The sequence below is a fragment of the Diplotaxodon limnothrissa genome, linkage group LG13 (assembly GCF_057381915.1).
Source record: "Diplotaxodon limnothrissa isolate DT_005_m linkage group LG13, D_limnothrissa_male_GT1.1, whole genome shotgun sequence".
Classification (NCBI taxonomy): domain Eukaryota; kingdom Metazoa; phylum Chordata; class Actinopteri; order Cichliformes; family Cichlidae; genus Diplotaxodon; species Diplotaxodon limnothrissa.
This window is the reverse complement of record NC_140608.1, coordinates 10,528,526-10,546,730: the sequence shown is the minus strand read 5'-3', so window position 1 is coordinate 10,546,730 and position 18,205 is coordinate 10,528,526. Positions and strand designations below refer to the sequence as shown.

Here is an 18,205-nt window from a genome sequence, read left to right as displayed (position 1 = left end):
AGTAGGAGAGTGACTTGTGCTAATTTTAAGTGATCACAATTCCCAGTCCACAATAAAATAGTTCAGATCTCTGTATAATGCACAGTCTAATGATCTACCAGGTGAAAACACAAGAAATGACTAAAGCAATACAGATTTATCCTTATTGTGGACAACTTTAAAAAACATTCTCTCCACTGTTAAGTGAAGCTGCCAAAGCCATGCATGGATACTTGCAACTACTACGGATATTCTATGCAGCATGCATTTTAAAAAAAAGGAACCTTTCCTGTGTTTCATCAGGTGTAAATGTTAGGGATGTCCCTGAAGACGCTAGTAAGCATGAAAAGCAAATAGCAGGAGTTTTCCCCACCATGAAGCTCTACAGTCTAATGTGTCGCAATGCCGTGTATGGAAATGATTGATGTCAACAGTTCCCTCTTAATCACCTGAGAGGTACGCAGCCTCTTGACAGTCTGGCAGTCATTTTGGATTCTTCTCTAATGACTAGAGGACAGGTTGCAGATGATGTTAGCTGATGCCGGCCTCACGGATCACTACCATTCTGTCAGTGATTAAGTGACTCATCTACCTCTAGTAAACAAACCCCCAGTAAAGCATCTTGCATCTATCAAAAGATGCCTTTGACTCTGTCGGCTTATCTAACTTGGAAAAAATCCATCATACCTGTACAAAACCGAGGATGCTGTGTGGTCTCTTGGGATACGTCCCATAAACAAACAGATTCTGCTAAGACTGCAGCTATATAGGTGTAAAGGGAGCATTCGGATCCCCCATTACATTTTTTTTACCACAAAACGGTGTACCATTTCCCTGTGTGTTTCTTTTCAGATATTTATGACCTGGTTTCTGTAGCTTGACAAGTTGCCTATAAGTTAGCAAGTAAGAAAAGAAAACTAACACTTTTTGATTTCATATTAGTGGGGGGGGGGGGGGGGTATTAAAAAGGTTTACGTAAAGCCAGGCTTTTGGTTATACTGCTAGAGGAAACATAGTAAACAGAGACCTTTTTATGAAAACACAGCTGAGAAAACTGAGCTTTAAAACCAGTTATACTGCTTGGGACATATTATACACTTGAGGAAATCTTTTGTCAATCTTACTAAGGGCTAAAGTGGTAGTGTCGTGCATCCTCAACAGCACAGTCCGTTCTGTACAAAGCCCAAGCAATGCACTTTAGTCTTTATTGATAGCTGTGTGAGTAGGACAAGTGTGGTGATGTAACAGATCTTTCTTAAATTGCATGGGCAGCATTGTTGGTCTGGACAACCCCCGAGGCTCAGTTTGATTTCAGCAGATTAATTTAGGTTCCTCTCTTACGTAACGCCATCTCAGCTTTCAAGCAGTCTCACTGATCTCAGGATCACCTTTGGCTTCTTGCATGGGTGGCTAGCTACTGAACTGCACTCCCATGATAAGAGTGGAAACAACACTGCACTGGAAAAGATCCTTGAACATCAGAATAAGACCTGAGAGCAGTTAAGCTGTTTGACAGCAGACCGCATTAAGAGGCAGCGCAAGTGAAATGGTGATGACGGATAGCAGCTTGGTTGAATCCCTTAATATAGCATGTTTTGGTTGTAAAAGATCAAATGGACACAAAGGTATGAGAACGATGCAGAGCATGCGTTTGATGCGGATAAGCCACTGGCTAAAGAAAACAACAAAGTTTTGACTGCGTCTCCTCAGGGGAGGTTGCAGCCACTGAATGAAAAACATCTATTGAAAAATGACTCGGATAATTATAAAACTTCATCATGCGTTCAGAATAAATTCAGATTTTTAAGAAATATTCACCCTGGAAGGGATCACAGAAAATATTTGTGCAGGAAAAGACAATCAAACCATCACCTTTTAACAGGGTAGTAATACTCAGGTGGCACTTTGCAGAAGTAACAGTTGTGATGCTGATGTGTGCAGGAACATTATTATGATTAATCCATTAAATATTAAAGACATGGATTCTTTTTACATAAAGGATGAAATCAGATCACAGCGAGCTCACTATGTGTGTCTCAAAGTGAATGGAGGGCAGTGTCTGCCGTGTCAGCTGAGGAATGAGGTAATAAGACAAGACTGGTTCGGCTTACAGGAATAGACATAAAATGTTACGAGAAGTGAAATCTGTTATCATACCATAGATTTTCTTAAGCTGAAAGTGAAACAAAGAAGACATGTTTAAAAATGGACTAAAACAGACTTCTGATATGCTGAATCTCATATATCTATTAATGTAAATAAATACCAACTAAATACCAAAAGCTGACATTTTTCCAAATGAATCAAGCTCCGGTCTCTGATGCGGCCTTCGGTTTTTAAACATAAAAGTCTGTTTACAGTGCTTAGGAAATGCATTTGGGAGAAAATCTTGATGAAATCATCTGCGGCTCTGAGGGAGGTGCATGAAATCTGATAAATTGCTTCCAAAGATGTCACTTGAATCAGGAATTGGTTGGATATGAAGACTCTCAGCTTATAATGTAAATTAAATCTCATGTTCGGGAAGAAGTGAACATAACAGCCGTCATCAGTGCTGGAGATTAGCATCTTGAGGCCACATCAGGCACCTGCAGCGAAACCTCTGACTGAAATGTCTTGGAGTGAGTTGTTTGGCTGAGTAGAAACGATTTTGCAACGGTCCTAAATTTGAGTGGAGTGGAGTACTCCCTCTGTACTAAAGTAGTCCTATGTAAACTTAGTGGTGAAGCCCTTTAACACTCCTGAAGCACATTATCTAATCAGTGATGCACATTATTATTATTATTATTATTATTATTATTATTATTATCATCATCATCATCATCATCATCATCATCATCATGAGTAAACAATTGATCGCATCTTATTCTGCCTTTTTTTCTTTTTAAACTGTCCTGCACATTTATCTCAAAAGCCAAATCAAGGTCACCCAACCAAGCCTTTCTCCACACTCCGTGGAGTCTATTCACAGCTCCTCGTACAATTTGTCTTCTGTTAAAAAAAATAAAATAAAATAAAAAAAACTGCTGGCGATCTATAATTCCCACCTGGGCAGATTGTGTAAGCCCACAACAGGTGAAATTTGGCTCAGCTTTTAAGCATCATTAAGAATCAAAAAGCAGCCTTCTGTTAAAGGAAATTGCATGCCAGTTTGCAACACCAGACTTTGATGTGTCTGCCCATATTTCAGGCTAAGTGTTTGCTGAACTGCAGCCAACCCCTGAGACAATACTGGCCTTTTGAGATATACCATGCTCTTGAGCAGTGACGTTCTCAGGCTATAGAGGAAAGCTGATAGCCAAGTGATCCTTTAGCTGACTGAGGGCTGAGGCTTTTCGGTTTAAGCCATCAATGTGAGGATAAAAGTGATCAATATGGAAAAACTAGAGTAGAAACTGTGGGATTTATGGCTGCTGGCCTCATTCACATTATACACAGGCATAGATTGCGTAAAGTATGATCTCACATTCCAGAAAACCCCAGATTTAATTGTAATTGTAAAACGGAAAAATTCTCTTATTATACCAATGGGACTTTCATTTAAACATATGAATCCGAGTTTGGGTTGAAGGCAAGTTGACTGCATGTCAAACGAAGTCAAACTCAGACTTGGATCCACAGAGTGAGACATTCCACTGATTTGATTGTCTTGGAAAAACACCCCAAACATCTCATTACCTGACATCATCCCTACTGTCGTCTATCCTGTTGGGATGAACACCACACCACATTGCTCTTGTGAAAGAACAAGAGCAATGTGCTGGTCAGCACCATGAGGCCAGTGAACCCCAGATAGCTACACTCTGGCGCTGGATACCAAACAGCCCATCACGAGATAGCACGCTTCTCGCTGTCAACCACACCACAAGAAATAAGGTTAAATGGCACTATCTACACAATATGGGAGCCTCTTCTATTTTTATTACTGGTGCTGACAGCCTCTTTTGTTTAGAGGGAGAGGCAGTGCGGTTCTTGGAAATGGTTATAAATAAGTACTGAGGCAACCACAAGGATTCCTATTTGCCCATTTGCATTGTTTTCAAAAGCTGGCTTGGTTATGATGTGTTTCATAAATACAACACAATCACCAATCCAAACACACTTGAGATGGTTTAGATTGATGAAACACTGCTGTTAATAATTGGGACGGACCGGTTTGCTTCACATTTCTTTGATGTAATGACCCTTTAAGCAGCACGGCAGAATTGTAAGAAAAGATTTCAGACATTTTGAAATTCTCCCTTCAGGGAAATTTCTTTGATACTAACGGCCATGCTAACTATACAATCTGCCTAATCTCCCACCATCTTTTTCCACTGAGCCATTTGGCCGGTGTGGGAAAAGCAGTGCAGCTGTATGTAACATCACCTTTTAATCACTTGATGAAAAAGCAGCAGATGCAGAGTGTTTTTCCAGTGGCAAAGCATTACACCAAGAACACAGAGTCTGCAGCAATGCTATCAACTCTGTAAGTGTCTACCCAGGCAGAGAGGTGCTGTGAGATAACTTCTAGCTGATGTTTAACAGTATAATGTTTACCATTTCAGCTTAGCCTCCTTAATGGGTCTCATGAGCTAATGCAAGATCATTACAACAGCTGTAAATAGAGCACAAATCAAACTTAGAACTGGCAGGAATATGAGTAGTTTTAAAGGTTTTTGGGAGTAAATAAAATATTTGAGATAATAAAACGTAGACCTGCCTCTGAATGCATGACTCACCTAGCAGTTGGACCCCCCTAGTGAGGCCATAGACGTCTATGAGAGCCCAGAGGGGTTCTGAGACATGTACCCCACTGAAGAACAGTATGGGGCTGGAGTCGTTGATTCGATAGAACACCCGGCCCTTCTTATCTACCCAAAACGAGATGACGTTTCCCTCATTGGAGAGCTCCTCTGGAAGTGCTTTTGCCCAGAAGCCACTTTGGGAGACCAGGTCAGGGCAGGCATACTTGGGCAGGGTGTCTGGATTGATCCTTGATGGGTCTTTGGATGTAAAACCAAGACGTAGAGCACCACTCCAGCAGCACTGCTTTTTAGTGATCTGGAGAGAACATACATGCAAGATACAATATGAGCTAAAAAGAATAAAGCCAAATTTGGGCCGGCATAGTTTCTGCTGAGTTGCAGTGATACTACCTGCACTGCACTGTGATTAATTCATGACATTCAAAGCTTGCATTTGGGTAATTTTTTACCTCCACCCAGTCATAATTATAGCTGCAATTACCTTTAAAGTGGTATGACTGTGTTTTGTCAGTGCCAAGAGCAGCTAGTCCTAGATTATTGTGAAATGTGACTTCTTTATGAAAATGGATACAATCCAAAATGTTTTGCCTGATAGATCGGAGCATGTTAGCACCATGACAAATGGCCTATGGGAACCATTAGAATGGCAGAAACATGTACTGGGCATTAAAGGCATATACTATAAGAGCATTAAGATTAAAATATTGTCCAAAAATATCTAGAGTCTACAGACACATATGCACTTGTTGTGCAGTGTCGCTTTGAGTTTAAGAATGTCACCATGGTAAAAATGTCTAACTGATGATAATCATGTCCAACAGCTTATCTTCTAGCATGCCAACAGCTGATGATTACACCACTGTCCCAATTGCAAGCCAGTATACCAATTAAAACTGGTAAGGCTTAAATTAACCACTATGGCTGTTAATGTGTTTGAAAGATGGATATAACAATGGTGACATCACCCATTGTTTAGTGAAGTCTCATGGTGAAGCCTCAGCAGCACGTGGAAGACATTACAGAGAAAGTGAGTGATACCATGCTACTCAATACTCACATGTGACTGGCAAGTCATTGGCCCATGAGTGTACTCATAATTTACAAAATTTACTTCAGGTTTTATTCTGTTTGTTCTGAAACTAGCACTTGTTCCAATACAATCATCCGGAAAGTGGAGGCTGTTTACTACAGGAATAATTTGTACTACCAGAGGCACTTCCACCTTGGCTTCACTTTTCAGAACAACAAGAAGCAACATCCATGTCTTGTCTATTCCTCAAGCCATCAAATTTCTAAACATGGGCAACACATGGCCTGCCCAGGTGGTTTAGCCAAAACAACCTCAAGGTGCAATGAAAGTGTCCCTACGTATTGAAAAAGATGTGTTTGCTCCATGTTGGTGTATGGAAATGTGATTGCAAAAGAATTTCCCTGTGCGGGCAAATAAACCTTATTAACGTTATCGCTCACATGTGGTCCACAATGCTGACATAGAGGGAGCTGTAGCCGATGGTTGTCTGCTTGAACTCTCCTGCACTAATTCAATTCACTGAAGTGGACCTCTCAACCATGTTTGTGCTGTTTGTGCCTCTTGGAGCATTTTGAAAGAAACTATCTGCGAAATAATATGGCCCGCTGCATGGCGAAGCCTGTCTAAGCAAAGCTAACATCGAGGCTTTGAAATGTGGCTACATCAATCATTTACATAGAGTTACTGAGGTTATTTTTACTTATCTTGAGGAATTTAATTTGGTTTGGCTGGATGAGTGCTTAAGAAAATAGATGGACGGATGGGCTTCTATGTCTGTAAGTTTCATGCCAATTTATCCAATAGTTGAGATATTTCAGTCTGAACAAACAGACAGCACAACATTCCCATCATAGTGCCAAACCACTAGCAGGGCTAAAAAAACAACTTATCACTTTCAAGATTGGTTACCTCGGTATGTTTATCACCTGCAAACGATTTTTGTCTTATTTCGAAGCACTATTTACTTTGCATTTACTGTGCCAGATAACAGTGTTCCTCACATGGCAGTGCTTGCCCTACTCTCTCACATTCGAGACATAGATGGCCTGATAGGTGAAGTGGAAACTTGTTCTAAGCTGCTGCCGCTTTGGCCCACACAAGAGCACAGAGAGGAAAGAGAGAAAATGAAAACAGGAGAGTGAAGAGCTGGGATGAAGAAAGGGAGGCAGACAGGCAGGGAGAAGAAAATGAAAACATGCTAACAGAATTAGAGGGACAGAGATAAAAGAGGACTACTTTTCATCACACTCACAATTTGGATCTTCTCAGTAATTGACTGTAATAATATCAGAAAGTACAAGATGTGCTAATCTATGGTTTTGTAAAGTAACTTTTTCGTTACAGGAAATTATGAAAATGACAACCAGTTGTGCTCTAGTTCTGGTGTCGGACTTTGGACTCATTGTGCAATAGGTCAATTTTTAACCCAGTCATTTTCTGTGTGTAGCATACCGGGGCTCAAATAGTAATTATCCCTGTGAATACAAATGACATTCGAATAGTGCATCGTTTACCTTCAGTCGAACCTGCTCATATACAGCGATAGGTCTGTTGCTGAAGGTGATGGCATTGCAGAAGCTGGCCTGTCTCTTGACAGTTCTCTGAGACATGTCCATGACGATCTGCGAGCCCTTGGTGCTTGGGTGGAAGAGCAGAGGGAAGGAGGACAAATTTCCACATGGCTGGATGGGAAGGCAGCGCTTGGGCTTGTGGTGATATCGGTGAGGTCCTGCTGGAAACGGTCCATTTAGGGAATCTATGTGAAGAATGAGAAGCGTAAGAGTTGGTTATTTTGGTCAAGGGTTGAGGGGGAGTTAATTTTCTTGGGGTGCAATTTACAGTAAAATACCCAAATATTAGATTACATTTGACTGCAGTATTGAATCAGGCTGTCTGTACCACTGCAGGACCACACTGGCTGGTTCATTCTCCTGAATTATCCAATTTGGTAACAAAAGCACTCAGAGAACCCAACTTTCCCCAAAGGGCAAGGGCTATAGTTGTATAGTGTTGTATTGAGAAAATAAAAAGCGTGTTGTATAGCTCTCTCCATGCCCTTTTTCCATGCCCATATATATGATATTTTGCAAGGTCAACTTGCAACAATGACGGTCAAGTCAAATGCTTATCCAATTTTGGTACTCCAAGGCCTAGTATATTGTTGTAGAGTTTAAAGATGATCCATAAAAAGAAATCATGGGTAACATAACGTTTGGACTGATTTTCACATTTGGTGTGACCTTGACCCAATTTTCGCAAAAACTAAATCAGCTTGAGTTCTTGTTGGTAACTACCGTCACGAAAAATTTGAAAATGAAATCTTAAAAACTTTGGATGCTAGACTGCTAACAAAGAGACAGACAGATAGACAAACAGAAGCAATTACATTTATTTAAGCAATTTAAAGCATAAGTCTGTTTCCATCTTTTCACGGTAGCACAGTAATAACACCTGTATTGTAAATTAGAAGCTAAATGTCCTTGGATTTAAAAAAAAAAAAAACAAAAAAAAAACAAAAAAAAAAAAACACACAAACCCAACAGCACAAAGACAGACCTGCTCTCCTGGCACCGTAATTTAGGAGAACAATGCAGCTGCGAGAAGTCTGTGCAAAACACTCTCATTTCAGTAAATGGTCATTTCCGGTAACACCGAAATCTCACTTTTGTTATTCTACATCTTTCAAGATAATCATCTGATTTGTGTTGCATTTGTTTTTTTTTTCTTTCTGTGGAAAACTTTTTGTTTGATAATCAGCAGAAAGCGGTAAAGGAAGCAGAAGGAGGCGGAGGACAAAGAAAAAAAAAAAAGATCAACTTACACACAAATAAGACCACAATTAGCCAAGGAGAAAATGACCTTTGGGATCTTACGGGAGTTCTTGATGCGTGTATGTTCAGCTGGCGAATACAGTATATTCAAAGCTACACCAATAATAGTGAGGAATGGCTGTTAACATGTTATTTCCAGTTACGGCTCGTGTTTTAATGAGCATATATCAATCTTATCATAAGTCTTTATGTCTGAAAGTCACGTACACGCGACGCTACAAAATCAGTGGTGCAAAATGTGAGGCATTTATTGTGATTTGTAAGTCAGAGGAAGTGGTAAAAAAAAAAAAAAACTCCACAGGTACACAGTGAGTCACACCATGCACTCGGGTTTCTAGATTTTTTCCCATGTGAAAATGTGAACAACTTGTCCCACTTACAGTAACTCATAAAAGAGAACCAGCTTTTTTTTTTTTTCCCCAAACGTCCAATCTCAAAGCCTTCATAATCATGATTCACACGGACTCCCTCTCATTTGGATCCACTCTCCCCATTCTCATTTCCTACATTCCTCTTCAAAAGGACCACACCAAGGTCACTGTGGTTTTAATGGAGGAGGTGTTTTCTCACAAACTTTGGCTCACTCAAAACCCAACTTTTTATTCTACTGATAACACAAATAACTTTTATCTCACGACGCGGTTTGATACAGATTTTATTCCATAAAACGCCGACCTCGTCTACAGCAGCATTTCAGGGTTTTAAAATACCATCGAGCACGAAGTGTGAACAAAATAAATAATTTAAGCCTCATTAACGCTTCTTCATCCTCGGGAACTGGTTGCATTTTCGCACCTAAACTTGGAAGACTGTGTATGAGCAGCTTGTGTTTGTCTGCAAGAGGAGAATGTGAGCCACTGCTGAAAGACAGCTATTTTTGCTCTCCTTTAATTGACCTTGGAAGGTCAAGAGGTATATAATGCACCACAGAGACAAATCAGTTAGGACTGCCAGGATTGGAGACGAGTCGCCATGTGACTTCTGAGGCCAGGTTTAATAGAACATCACAGTGTTCTAATTTTAGGGCAGAGACAGAGATTTGAGCAGTAGATGAAGACATGATTTATATTAAAAAAAAAAAAAAATCTAAAAAACTTGTCATAGTCAACCCTGAAAAATAATTACAAATGCTGTCAAATGGGAATCGTTGTCACATATTTCTGTCCAGTCCTGCCCTTCAAATCACAATCAGAGAGCCTCTGCCAAGTGTTCTGTACTCAGCACAGTGTATTTAGTAAGTTTTTTGCATGCTCTTGTCAATGCTGAACAATGCTTAATTGTGCTCTGTGCACAACAGTGGTCTTAAATGAAGTCATAACAAACCCTTCAACCATATTGCATCCATGACGTCGTGTCAGACGTGATGTCTTGGGGAAAACAAAACAGCACTGCATTGTACTCCATCAAAGACCAGGCTTGAGAATAGAATAGAATATTTCCTGTTAGGGTTGAAAACAGAAGCAACACCTCACCTCACTGGCCCTGCAGACCGTGGCGTCTCTTATCCTCCACCATCTAACCAGAGAATCCAATATATTCTTTCATTTTTGCTATATTACTACCATTTCTGCTGCTGTGAAATTGAATTCTACAGACTTTCTTTTTTCTTTTTTAATCAGCTGAAGGTTTATTTCCACAACCCAGACATCCTGTCAGGGGTTTACAACTTTCAAAGGACTATATAAACTATGAAAGTCAAAAAAGTAAATAAAAGGATAAATAAAAATACCACATTTGATTTACTGTAGATGACAACTGATTAGAGCCAAAAGTGCTGATGATACAATGGTTGCTGAAGTGTGTTTAAAAAGTCATGCAACCCGACGGTGACGTCAGGGTAACCACCGACCAGAGCCCTGCCACGATAAAAGAGAGGTGCCATGACAAACGTCAGATGAGCAACTTAAGGATAATGTTACTTAATGCACCACCGCACACAATGTGACTGCCTCTGCTGTCATTAATTGGAAAAGACAAACAGTGCAGAGACAATGAGTGGCCCTGGCCAGTGTCACCTGGCCTCCTACGCTCCTCTGTGTTTTATCCTGAGGCTTGGTCTTACTAAGACGCCTCAGCAGAGGCCCTAATGTGGTGTGACGTTAGTATCAAGGCATGGTGGCCCCTCAAATGCATTCTAAAGAGCTCCAGGGCACATTTAGCTTTTTCCACATATGTCATAGCTGGCGTTGTTTCAATAAGAGATAAACATTTGTGATTTAAAAGTTTTTAAACGTCTTACCAGAGAAGATGCTTTGTATGAGGCCTCTGTAAAAGGGCCGCGCCTACTTCAGGTTTGACAGGACCATCACTTGAATCTGTTTAAGTGGGTTTTGTTTCCAATGTTAGATCAATTCATTGTTTTTAAACTGCTTTATTTAAAAAACCTAAAGGAAAGCCTATTTTATTTGTCATGAGCTAACAGGTATACATGCACAGTGTTAAAGATGTATACTGGACTGTAACATGATGTAAACTTTGGGCTGGATTAGTTGTTTGCTCTAGAAAATTATGAAAACATGTCAAACAATTTCACAGCTCAAGGTGATACCTTGAAATGTCTTGTTTTTATTTTCTCAGCAACAGTCCAAAACCGTCCAAAAATGCAGTGTTCCTATTTGAAAACATCGAACTAAAGAATTTTTAAGTAAGAACAATGCATGCCAGAGTCGTCATGAAGGTTTACCAAACGGGGAGGAGTGAAGGTTGAATGATTCATGAGCCCTTAAGATGGAGGTGGGCCCTGCAATGCGACAGGGATTATTAAGGTTTACATTTTTAGGGCCCCGATTGAACACATGGCTGACAGCCAAGAACTTCTAGCTGTGCCCCTGTCTGCACCTGTATTGTGTCACACCAGTGGACCCTACAACTGAAACTGGAAAAGGGATCACATGAACTGGTTCATCTGGGTGTGCTAGAAAGCACTTGGTATATCAAAAAGTACCAAACTGCAATTGTAAACTAAAGCAAGATAATACCAATATGGAAGAGAGATGAAACCAAAAATATTATAATATGGATATGGAACGTAAAAGTTAGAAAAATAGGATGGGCAGGTTGGTGCTGATAGACAGCGTTGGAGACCTGAATAAAAAGTGAAAAGGAAGACTGTAAACTCTATATAAGTTATCACCTTCATTGTACCACCTGAACAGAAAAATGAACCCAAAAACTGTTGCTGTCCTAAAACATTTATAGCCAGAGACAGTGGAAGATCATTTGTGCTGGTATAAAATTATTTCTATCCAATTTAGTTAATCTGACTTGAGTTCACTGAAATATAATGGTCACAAATGATCAGAAATACAAGTGAATGCCAGGTTTCTATCAAATAAGGCCACACAGACTTGTGGCATTTACTGTATGTGGACTGTTTACAATAACTAGGAACCAAAAACCACAGAGCATTCAATCATCTGGCAAATCTTTGCTGATGTAAAGCAACTGAAAGCTAATCAAAACACTACATCCCACAAAAGACATAGTGTAACACTAGAACTGCATCAGTTAGGCCCCCAACAAGACGCTATTAATGGGATTCTTATAATTCAATTTACCTGATGGTTATATTTCTTTATTAGTCACTTCATGTTCTTCCATAAAATGACAGAAAAGAGCGTAAACTCATCAAAATTCCCTGCCCGTCAACCATCAGTTCATACTCAAGGTTATTAAATTTAAAATGAGTAAGCCACAGAAAATCTGCAAACCATCACATGTGAGAGGCCAGAGCCAGAGAACTTTCTACTTGGTTTACTTGGGAATTAACTGAAACAATCACATATCCAAAAGCATTATGTTTCTGGAGACTGAATAATCGATTCAAAGTATTGCTTCAGCTCTACCCTAATGCCTGATACATGAACTTTTACTGTGCCAACTTTAAATTTAAATGCTTAATCTTAATAAAACAGCACTAACGAATTAAACGCTTAAAAAAACAAAAGACCACAGTCATCTTAAATTCATTTAGTGCTCAGCATAGTTTAATAACAGGTTTAAGAAATTTTACTAAATGCATGTTGTGTGTACTTATATCAGTGTCAGACTCCCAATAATCATTCAAAACTAAACGGGGTTCTATATGACTTTTACCACTGAACGTACACCTAAAAAGTGAAACAGAATACAAGCAAAAAGCAGAGGAAACAAGATACCCTGTACCTGCTCACTATTATAATTTCAGACACGCAGGTTCATTAAAAAGAGGCAGGAGACTCTAAAAGTGTTAGGCATCAACTAAAGGCAGAGATAAATAAATAAATAAAAATAACAAGCAGGTGGGTAAAAAAAAAAAAAGTTGAAGGCTATTTAATCCTCTAACCAGCTCAGTTCAGTTTGTCCTGTTTGGTTTCTTTTGCTGGAAGTCGGTTAATATGTCGCAGAGGATTTTCACACTTAAAAAACACCAGTGTCTTTAATCCTAAACCAGTCGTGACTTACAAATGGTGCTTAAACTTGGCCAAAGCGGCTGTAATTTCACTTCTCCTTTATTTTAGGCTCCCAGGACGCCTACAGTTTTCATGCACACTGGCTTGAAGCTGCACAAGCCAAGCCTACAACTCGTTTATATCGTCTCCTCTTATAATATTACAGTTGTGGCGCATAATAAACAATCGGCACACGCTCTCCTGTCCGGTGACGCCAGATGCCCTTACCGTAAAAGGTATTCCTGGTGATCTGACCTCCCATGGCTGGATGCAAGGTGCGTTCACCTCTCCCTCTAACTGCGACCTGGATCCACAGTATTCACATTCAGCCTCGCGTCCTCAGCAGCGACATTATATGGACACCACACTGTTCACACACGCACAGGGGGGAAAAAAGAGTCCCGACAGTGATTCAGCGTTAGGTTGTGTCTATCCAAAGATTCATCGACATCAAGCAGCAGCTCACAGCAACTAACAGATCCAGCACGCAGTGGCTCACTTCAGTCCGCGCGGAAATTAACATAAAAGGTGGTAGTGGAGGTGGAGCTTCACAGGACTATTGACGCTGTAGTCACCAGAGCAGACTTCAAGAGCGTTAACTAGCAAGAAATAGTTATTATATTCCCAGATTATATAGACACTTAAAGCACAGTTATCTCCAGTACAGTGTTCTGTTCACATTGTACGACTGCGAGGAATCACTCATCCAACAAAGAGCTTGTTTTGTTTTTTAATACTTTTTATTAAACTGTAAAATTTCTAATCATTTTCATAATCATGTTGTGTCCTCGTGTTCCACAGTTCGTGTTGTGGCTATTGCTGGTGCACCACAGTATATCAAGCACGTGGCGCTCGGTTTTCCACCCCACTTGTTGCCCACCATGTGTGCTGTCCTGTCCCTACTATCCTTTCATCTTCCTCCTCCCCCCCCCCCCCCCCCCCCAGTAGGCAATTTACATTCCCATGGAGAAACTCACTGAATTCAATAGATGGTAAAATAAAAAATCCAAGGAAGAATATTTTCTGACAGTGTCTGATTTTTGTAGTTGTTTTGGCATAAAAATCCAGTTGTGACCTCAAGCATCCCTCTGGAGGATTAATCCACTTGATCAGCCATAAAGATATGTCACACAGCTGGAAGAAGTTCCTTCCAACAACAGGTTAAGGAGTTTATGTTCCTCTAATGCCAACATCTGTACTCAGAGCAGCATTTCAAGATTTACTTGGCAGTGTGTATGAGGATAAATAAAGACACTTTCTGATGGGTCTTGGCAGAGGAGTTGCCATGATGACCAGAGCAAGACACTCCTGGCTTGAGGCTCAATGCGATACTGGTGCTGTGAAACAGGGAGGCCATGTAGTATATTAGGTTTATTTGAGAGCTTTGATTGATCTTTGAGCTGGAAAAGTTTTTTTTATGCATGCAAGCAGATCTCAGAACAACTTTCATTCAGTGCAACATTTTCAAATTTCCAGATCATGACTGGACTTTCCACCAGTTAAATCAAAGGGGGTGATCTCACATTGAAAATGTTAATATAACTGACCTTTTTCAAATTAAAGTAAAGGAAGAGCTTGTTGCACACACATCTCCAAAGTGTCTGGCTCTAGACATTCAGAGTTGGCATGCTGGCTATGTTTCCCAGCGGGCACCTCTCAGGATCTGCCTTATTGTCGCTTTAGCATTTTGTGGCGGAGGCGTGGCCCCGGGCGCAGCTGCAGGGGAGGAGTGGAGCGGAAGGCTCATCAGGGCGGCGCTGCGAGGCCGGTAAGAACAGCTGATGTTGTTTATGGACTGATGATGGTCTCCCTCCGCTGTGTTTATAGTGAGACGAGGAGGAGCGGCCAGGAGAGAGATCAGCTGGGCTCGTGAGCTGTCAGACTGTGTGACTGAGTCAGCTGTCAAAACAACAAACACTTGAATAAATGTGGAAGTTGGCTGTACCTACCTGTGTGTGCGTGTGTCTGTGCCTGGTGTATTCCACAAGTGGTGCCGAAACCCAGGAAAGTGCCGGTGGGGAAATGTCCGACCCACAGGCCGCGCCACCCGCCCAGCCTCTGCAATTCTTGGCGCAGATGCTGGCGGAGATGGCGACGATGAGCCGGGATCAGGCGGCCGACCAGCGTGCCCACCTGGCCGCGCTGCGGGAGCAGACGGACCGGCAGACGCAAGTTCTGGAGCGGCTGGTCGGGGCCGCTGCCACGCCGAAGCCCTCGCCACTGTCGGTGGCGGTGCCCCGGATGGGGGACGGGGACGACCCACAGGTTTTTTTGGAGACCTTCCGTGCCACGGCGGAGGCTTGCCAATGGCCGCGGGAGGAGTGGGCTCCGCGGCTGCTCCCCCTGCTGTCCGGGGAGGCACAAACAGCGGCCCTGAGTCTGCCTCCGGCGTCGAGGAGCAGCTTCGCGGACGTGAGCCGGGCAGTGGTGGACAGGCTAGGGCTCACCGCCGAAGACCACCGCCGGCGGTTCCGGGCCTGTCGGCTGGCTACAACGGACCGACCATTCGCCTGGGCCCGGCAGCTGCGCGACGCGGCGGTACGCTGGCTGCAACCGGGAACATCGGAGGGGGAGACGAAGCTGGTGGACAAGGTGGTGCTGGAGCAGTTCACGGAGGGATTGCCAGCGGAGACGGCGAGATGGGTCCGGTGCCACCGGCCCGCAAGCTTGGAGGTAGCGGTGACGCTGGCGGAGGACCACCTTGCCGCTGGAGCAGGGGAACCCGGGGACGCCGGACGGAGGCCGAACAAACAGGCCCCGGTGCCGGCCCCGAGGCGCCGTGTGCCGGCACCAGGGCAGGCAGAGCGGCTGCCGGCGCTGAGCCCCACTAACCCTTTCGCGGCGTTGGTGCCGTCCAGGGCAGCCGAGCCAAGTGGAGCCGCCCCCGAGCCACGGAGAGCAGCACAGACGCCGGGGCCGGAGTGTTGGAAGTGCGGGCAGCCGGGGCACCTGAGGAGGGATTGTCCGCTTATGGAAGTGGGGCAGGTGTTTCGTGTTGCTGGCGCCCCAGCACCCTCCCCCGGTCCAGGAGGGACATACAGTATTCCGGTAAGGACTCGAGGGGGTATACGCCAGGCGTTGGTGGACACGGGCTGCACGCAGACCCTCGTACACCAAAGCTTGGTTCGCCCCGGGGCATTGCTGGAGGCAGAATGGGTGGAGGTGAGGTGTGTGCATGGTGACGTTCACAGGTATGCCATAGTGCCGCTGTTATTAAAGTATAAGGGCAAAACGCATAGAGTAACGGCGGCGGTTAGCCCGCGCCTGTCGCACCCCCTGATTCTGGGTACCAATTGGCCGGGGTTTCATCAGCTACTGGGACAGTACGCGGGGGTGCGATCACGACCGGAAGCGGGGTGTAGCGTGTGCGCGGCGTTCAGCGGTGACGCGGGGTCGTCCGACACTGACTCCGGGGGGGGAGGAGCCGGCGGGTCCCTCACGGGACGTCCCGCCGGCCCCGGAAGTGTCCCCCATGGGTGATTTCCCACTGGAGCAGTCTCGTGACGGCACCCTACGCTCAGCCTTTGACCAAGTGATGGCTATTGTTAACCATTCCTCGCCGTCAGTCCCCTGACCGTGGTCGGGAGACACGAGGGGAGATGCTTCCTCCAGGGCCGAAGTTTGTCCTCCTTCGGGGTTAACTCCCTTCACTTTTGTGGAGTAGTGAGGCAGACAGAAATCAGCCGAGGCACCGGAGAGTACTGAAGAGATGAGGCTTTAATAACAGTACTGCACACTTTGGAAACACACTGCATAGCCTGTAGCCCGTTAGAACGCTGCTCCCGGTCGCCCTCTACCCATGACACACTCTCTCACTCTCTTTTTCCTCTTTCGCTCCCCGCGTTTTCCTTCACGCGCATGCTCACACACACATTACATACACTCCTTACTGCACCCAGTCACACACAAGACAGCAATTCCTGCAACACTACCCCCACTCTGGATGGCAATTAAACAATAATTCCACTCCAGCATTGTAATGCATAAAACTGGTACACAATCCCCTTTACCACTTGGAGCCCACAGGAGATAAAAGTGTTAGCCATTACCGCATATAAGGTGAGGTATAGTATCAACGAGTGCACTTCAGTGACAAAGAGGTTGGCTCAAGTAAGGTGTACATACATGTGCAAAATAAAGCATTTCAAGTGCTGTTAAGTAGAAAAGAAATTACACAATTGTAACTATTACATGGCGACCGGGAATAACCAACTTATCCTAGCATCTAGGAAGGCACAAATACAAATGGATAAGTGCATGTAGATAACCCCGTAGGTCCTTCAGATACTTTTTAAAAAAAAATGTAAACACTGGAACAATGAAAAAAAAATATAACTCTTTTAAACCATTGTAGCTAACAGTATAGGAGGCTGAAACGATTTAAACTTGAACCGAATCTTCAGTCCTACTTGGAACTGTCCATGGTAGGTAAACCAAGTTAAGTGATCCACACTCCATACCGGTCTGGAGCTCTGCGCCGACGAGTTGGTCGCTGAAACTGCTGGCCCGGGTGGTCTGGCTCACCCACCACACCCCCACCATTCTCATGGTCTACATGGGAAGGGGACGATGGGACAACCACAACCAGAGCGGGATCAGCTGCAACTGAGACAGAAGGCTGAGAGGAGCTGGGGCCATTGCCAGTTGCAGTAGAGAACAGACTGTGCAGACCCAGATCACGGTCTGCTGGGTCATCTTCTAAAGCTGGTGGTGGGACCTCTGTAGGGGACCACTGATGAGCCTGATCAAGGACCCAGGTATTGTCCAGTGGCTCGCGGCAGCGATAATGCTTTAGCTGGTCATGGTGGACAACTTTCACTTTAGACCTTGGGTTCTTCTGGATCCGATAAACTAGGTCATCCAATTGTCCCAGGACAAAGAATGGTCCTTCATACGATGGGAGGAACTTTCTGACCTTGTTCTTGACGTGACGTGTTCCTTTGATGAGATACCACACAGGATCTCCAGTCTTATACTGTGTGTGGCAACAGTTCTTGTCATATTGCCTTTTTGCGCGCTTGACTGACTCACCCAGGGCTTCCCTGGCGATGAGGTGGGCCAGCTCCAGCCGCTCACGCATTTGCTGCACATACTCTGGAACTGAGGGTTGGTTGCCTGGATCAGGAGGTAGACCTGCGACAAGGTCCACTGGCTCACTCAGTTCTCGGCCAAACATCATGAAGTTCG

The 18,205-nt window shown here is 43.6% G+C and overlaps 2 protein-coding genes across 3 annotated transcripts in view; one reads left to right on the top strand and one right to left on the bottom strand.

The window, feature by feature from the left end:
• LOC146619864 (E3 ubiquitin-protein ligase NEURL1-like) overlaps positions 1-13,280 on the bottom strand; it is a 31,310-nt gene extending 18,030 nt beyond the window's left edge. For both annotated transcript variants that reach the window (XM_085369171.1, XM_085369172.1), the window contains exons 1-3: positions 13,247-13,280; positions 7,272-7,513; positions 4,701-5,022 (exon numbers count right to left, since the gene is read on the bottom strand). In XM_085369171.1, the coding sequence (XP_085225297.1) occupies positions 4,701-5,022; positions 7,272-7,513; positions 13,247-13,280 (598 nt within the window). The remainder of the gene's footprint in view (positions 1-4,700; positions 5,023-7,271; positions 7,514-13,246) is intronic.
• Positions 13,281-14,859: 1,579 nt separating this feature from the next.
• LOC146619863 (uncharacterized) lies at positions 14,860-16,498 on the top strand. The gene has a single exon (XM_085369842.1). It carries the CDS (start codon positions 14,945-14,947, stop codon positions 16,496-16,498), a length of 1,554 nt encoding a protein of 517 aa, XP_085225968.1. The 5' UTR covers positions 14,860-14,944.
• The last annotated feature ends 1,707 nt before the right edge of the window (positions 16,499-18,205 follow it).